The following is a 5,541-nucleotide window of genomic DNA, read 5'->3' as shown; positions in this document are numbered from 1 at the left end:
CACACACACACACACACACAAACATACACATACACAGTGAGTAACATCACTCAGGGGGGCCCTGAACCAACCCTGAGTAACCAACTTGCAGGGGAACACCACGTCATCATTCCAGAAATACACTCTCCATTATGTCAGGCCTACTTATAAACTCACTGGGTTTCCTTGAATATACAGACAACACACACTCGTAAACAAATTTTTCTCACACTGAGGGGGGGGTCTGTGACTAGTGGAAGAATCTGTGCTGCATTTTCTTTAATTGGGCATCACAGAAAGAGCGGATCACCACGGGAACTAATGTAGCTCAGATGAGTAAAAACATATGTTTCTTACCACATATGTAAAAAAATATATAAAGCATGAACATATTTTTACATCAATCCGTGTAGATGTGGTTGACTAGTGATATGAAGGGATAAAAATGAGAGAATCTGTAAAACTACTCTCCAGGAATGTTGGAGAATTAATGATTTACACTGCTTCCTCTGCTTCTGTCTTTTAGAGGTCGGTGGGTTGGCGACCAGAGGCCAAGCGCCTGCTGCTCCTGATGACCGACCAGCCATCTCACCTTGCCCTGGACAGCCGGCTGGCAGGGATTGTTACGCCACACGATGGCCTGTGTCACCTGGAAAACAATGTATACACAGGGAGCACTAGGATGGTAAGAGAAAAAGAGGAAACTTGTAGATGCTGAAAAGTCAAGCTTACAGGGAAAGAGCTGAACCTTTTAACTAGGAGTTCAATGCATCTTAAAGTTTACATGGTCTCATATTAATATAGATTGGGCTACAGGTGAAATGAGTCTTGTAGATGTTCAATTGCAGAATAATACATTAAAGAATTAATCCTTAAAGGAATACTGTTTCTACTGTTCCTTTAAAGCCAACATGGTCACATGCTAATATGGACTGTGTACGCTACAATGTGGACCATGTAGACTCTAAAGTTTAGAGACAAATTACTGCATTTTTAAGAATGGTAGATTTAGACTTAACATGGCACATCATTGGGGACATAAAAAGGCTTTCCTGGAAAAGTTGCATTTGTATTTAGTCTGTTGTTTGTCTCCTTTTCAGGATCACCCCAGTGTGGGTCAGTTGTCTGATAAACTGCTTGAAAACTATATGTACTCCATCTTTGCTGTGGAGAAGCAGCAGTACCAGTGGTACGAGGTAATCTCTCCCACACAAGTGCAAACAACAAAATGTATACACGAGAAAACAAATGTTTTTAGGGTGTGGAGACTTAGACCATAAAATCACAATTTCTTTTTCCCTTTTCTCCGTTAGGAGTTGGTACGTTTGCTACCTGGCTCCTACCTAGGGAAGTTAGGCCTCTTCCAGGCTCCGAACCTTATAGAGCTGGTGGTGGACGCATACAAGGTACAGAGCACTCACCTCCTGTGCTTCCTCTGCAACTTATTTCTCATTTTTGCACTCCCTTGTTTCATGTTTCAAAACGCCCCCAGAACCAGTCATACTACAGAAAAGGCTAGATTTAGGTACACGTGTAATACAAAATTCTGAAATTGGAGATTATTAGTGATGTTTTTAGTTGCAAAAAGGCTACAACTAAAAAACACATATGACAACGGGAAGTTACAGAGGGGTAAGGCGTGCATGCGTGTGTATATGTGTATGTGTATGTGTATGAGAGAGAGAGAGAGAGAGAGAGAGAGAGACTAGGGGTTGGCAGCAGTAGGCTATAATCTTGCCTCAGGCACAGCGCTCCATTGTTTGCTTCGAGAATCTGCCGAATCCACAGATCTGGGTGCGCAGCCACACACACACACACACACACACACACACACACACACACACAGCAGAGCCCGAACAGAAGCTGGCATTATAATACCTATCAGATCCCCCCGGGAACCATGTGTCCTAATCATGGACGAATACAAAGATGCTATTTTCGGCCCCACCTCCTTGTTCCCATAAACCCCCCTGTATTTCAGACTGAAAGAAATGGCATTCTAGTGACTACTTTAATTAATCACACTCCATTTCTGGCACTCTTTCTCTTTGTTACTCGTGCCTCATTATTTTGCACTCACAAAGATTATATTCAATGCATTTGATACTTTGTCATAAGAACTGTCACTGTTTTACAACTGTCTTTTTTGTAAGCCACATTCCCTTGCAACCAGCATAAAACACAGTATTTTGTTGATATAAGCAGTAAAGTTAAGGTTGCTTTTTAATCTCTCTCTGCCCTTGCCCCATCCAGAGGTTGTTGTCAGAGGTGGCTGTATCAGTATCAGTCAAGGACAAGGCAGTCAGCAGGTACTGGGTGTCTGTATCTCCTCTCTGCCCCAATGGATCCATAGCTAAGGACCAGAGCTGCTCGGGGGTGCAGCCCGACCAGACGGTAAACACACAAGCAGTATCCAAGCACACACAAGATTAAAAACAATGCGAGAATTTAGCGAAGTGTTACTCATACTTATACAGAAGTCTTCACTTTGAGCTGCCAGAGATGTCATAGGACATTTATTGGTTGCATTGGATTACTATGACACATACAAACACACTCCCGCACACACATCACTGAGAGCTAAAGATTTGGAGAATAATCTGAGTTGAGCCGATTACAGGCTGTGTTTAACAGGAAAACATTTCCACGTGATTCCATGACCTATTCGTCCTAAAATCTTAACATTGCCCAACATCAGAGCCTTCGGGAAAAAAATAGGACATTTATATTCAGAAATGGGTCATTGGAACTCCACTGCTATCATACCTGTTCCATTTATTCACAGTAAGAAAAAAGTCTGCACAATTGCAGAGGAGCTTTTCTGCTGTGGTTAAAACGTTAACAATGACAATGCAGAGGCACCGTCATTGTGTCCGGGGCTTAGCGCCACCCATGAGCATGTTTTTCTCCCATCCCAGAATGCCGTGTGGACTAGCCAGACCCTCCTTCGCAGCGCTGTGGAGGAAGGTCTGGCAATGCGAGACTATACAAAAGGCTACTATCAACAAATTTTCAACTATAACAACCAAAGGAACCCACTTTTGGTACTAATAACAACACTTTCAGCACATTTGAAAAAGTTCTTCCTGTTCACGTCCTAAACTGCAGACAAGACTCCTCTCCTCCATAACCTTTTGGGGCTCTTAACTTTGTCAAACACCAAGATACTTAATGACCGCTCTATACTTGCTCCATTGTGCAGATAGACTTCAGCCCTTTAATCCATGGGTGGATTAAAGTGAATTAGGGAAAGTACCCACATTTACCAGAATGGTGATAAAAATCAAATGAAAGGCCTTCCTGTACATTCAAAGCTTAGGCATGCACAATTTCCCAACCACATGAACAGAATAATTATTCACATTAAGTTATATCTCACTTAGTATCCAGTTCCACGTTACTTATGTTGGATAATAACCAGGAAGAATTTAAGTCTTATAAGTATGCAATGGCAGAAGGTGGATCATTTTAGGTCATTCCTTTTTAGATGTAGGCTACAGCAGGAGTGTCATAGGGGGAAATACATTTTTACACTGCTGCATTTCTCTGGAGTTGTGTAGTATCTCTAAAGAAACAATGGAAAAGGGTAGTTAGAAAGAAAAAAAAGGGTTGTTGGTCAATCATGAATCTGTTTTGTTGGTGTGTGTTTTTAACCTGTCTGTAAATTTGTCAAAGAGTGACCCTTTCCCTCTTTCTAAAAGGGACGACAACAGAAATAAGCTTTATTATGTATTTACAATTTTAATTGTACTGCATGTCAGGACTTTACCTCTAATACTGTCAAATAAATATTCCTACAGACATGCAAGCAGCTTTACAAAGCTGTACTTAGACACAGTGGTGCTTTGAACTAAATGCTAACTACATCATGCTAACATTCTCACAGTGACGATGCTAACATGCTAATGTTGAGCACGTATAATCTTAACATGTCCACCATCTTAGTTTAGCACGTTCACATGCAACAGTTTTGCGAGTTCTTGGTCATAAACCAAAGTGTTGGACAAATTTAAATTTTGATCCAATAAAGGAAAACAAAAATCAGGGATCACAAAACGTTATTAGGATTCATCCTCTGGGGACCATGGATTTCTGTACTAAATGCCATGGCAACCCATCTAATAGATATTTTAGTCTGAACCAAAGTGGTGATCAACTTTTTGTCTTCCCATTCAGGTCTACTTCAACATCACCATTGGAATGCGCTCTTGTCCTGACAATGGTGAAGATGAAGATGTAACAGTGATGGTTCGACCTGTGGGTTACAACGAATCCACCATTGTTAGGATCCACTCTAAATGCCGCTGCTCTTGTGGACCAATGAGGCACTGCAATGACGACAGCCAATCACCATGCAAAGAAACACAAGACAGCCCCAGTCAGGAGCAGAGGCCGGATCACAGACTAATTGAGGACTCAGACAGAGATTCAAACTTGAATTGCAGAGCGGATGGGTCTGATGTGGACTGCAGTGGTCGGGGAGTGTGTGAGTGTGGGAGGTGTGTGTGTGACCAGACCAGGCTTGGGACAATATATGGGAATTACTGCGAGATAGATGACTTCTCCTGCCCGTACCAAGGAGGGCTGCTGTGTGGAGGTTAGTGGGGGAACACTTCAAAACTGACGTATTATGTAAACACTTAGTCACAGTTTTTTTCAATTGCTAAACAACAGTGGTCACAACTGAAGTCATATGTACAACACTCTAACTACAGTCTGCTTTACCAACAGTCACCTGCGCTAAACAGTTCACATCTCCTGCAAAACTTATTCCAAACAACAAAACTCTTCACACGTCTCAAAACAGGCTCAGTGCAGCAAAACACTTTGAACAATCCTGCTTCTCTCCAGCATTATGCAACAAGTTTTCATCATCACATTGGATGCTCTCTCTTGCACCTGCCTCACCTATAAATACAAATGAATGTGGTTTTTGCATTGCTTCCACCTCCATTACTTTCTGAAAAACAGTAAGTGTGCAGCTACAGTAGTAAAGGAACTGTTTTTCACATGTGTTTATAGCTATGAATGTAACCTCAGACAGCTTATCCTACCTGGACATAGTGGTATCTTTGCTGTATATAACTACATTTATATATACAGTATATATATATATATACTGTAATAAGTCTAAAACAAGACAGCTGCTTTCAGCTGAAACTGCAATTGCAATCAGCAGTGTTTGAAAGGCATCAGACTGAAATTAATTCTGTTTTGAATGTGTGGTTAACAGTTTTGACAGCATTGTGTTAGCATTTGAACAAAGTGCTGTAAATCCACAGTTGTGCAGGTAGTTAGTCGTAGTCATCGGAAAAGTGCGTAGAGTTTTGAAAACTGTGTTCAAGCAATGAAAAGTGAACTAGAGATTGGTCCACAACTGCTGCTGTAGTTAGTTTTGCACATGTGGCTCCAGTTGTGCTCACTGTCGTTTAGCAATAAAAAAAAAAAACTGTCATAGGAGTATCACAAGAAATCAAAAAACACTTTTGATACAAAGGAATACATAGTCTACATCTTTGTTTGCGTCTTTGACACTTTCCTTCCGTCTCTGTCTGTCCTTCT

General features: G+C 41.3%; 1 protein-coding gene across 2 annotated transcripts in view; it reads left to right on the top strand.

Annotated features, from left to right (window-relative positions):
* The window catches only part of itgb8 (integrin, beta 8), a 32,026-nt gene that overhangs the window by 5,482 nt on the left and 21,003 nt on the right, over window positions 1-5,541 (top strand). For both annotated transcript variants that reach the window (XR_004334955.1, XM_032535307.1), the window contains exons 7-11: window positions 506-664; window positions 1,080-1,175; window positions 1,293-1,385; window positions 2,233-2,373; window positions 4,156-4,576. Coding sequence is in view for 1 of the 2 variants with exons in the window: in XM_032535307.1 (XP_032391198.1) it covers window positions 506-664; window positions 1,080-1,175; window positions 1,293-1,385; window positions 2,233-2,373; window positions 4,156-4,576 (910 nt within the window). In the remaining variant the exon portion in view is untranslated. The remainder of the gene's footprint in view (window positions 1-505; window positions 665-1,079; window positions 1,176-1,292; window positions 1,386-2,232; window positions 2,374-4,155; window positions 4,577-5,541) is intronic.

Source organism: Etheostoma spectabile, chromosome 14, assembly GCF_008692095.1.
Source record: "Etheostoma spectabile isolate EspeVRDwgs_2016 chromosome 14, UIUC_Espe_1.0, whole genome shotgun sequence".
Lineage (NCBI taxonomy): Eukaryota > Metazoa > Chordata > Actinopteri > Perciformes > Percidae > Etheostoma > Etheostoma spectabile.
This window is presented reverse-complemented; position numbering and strand designations above follow the sequence as displayed.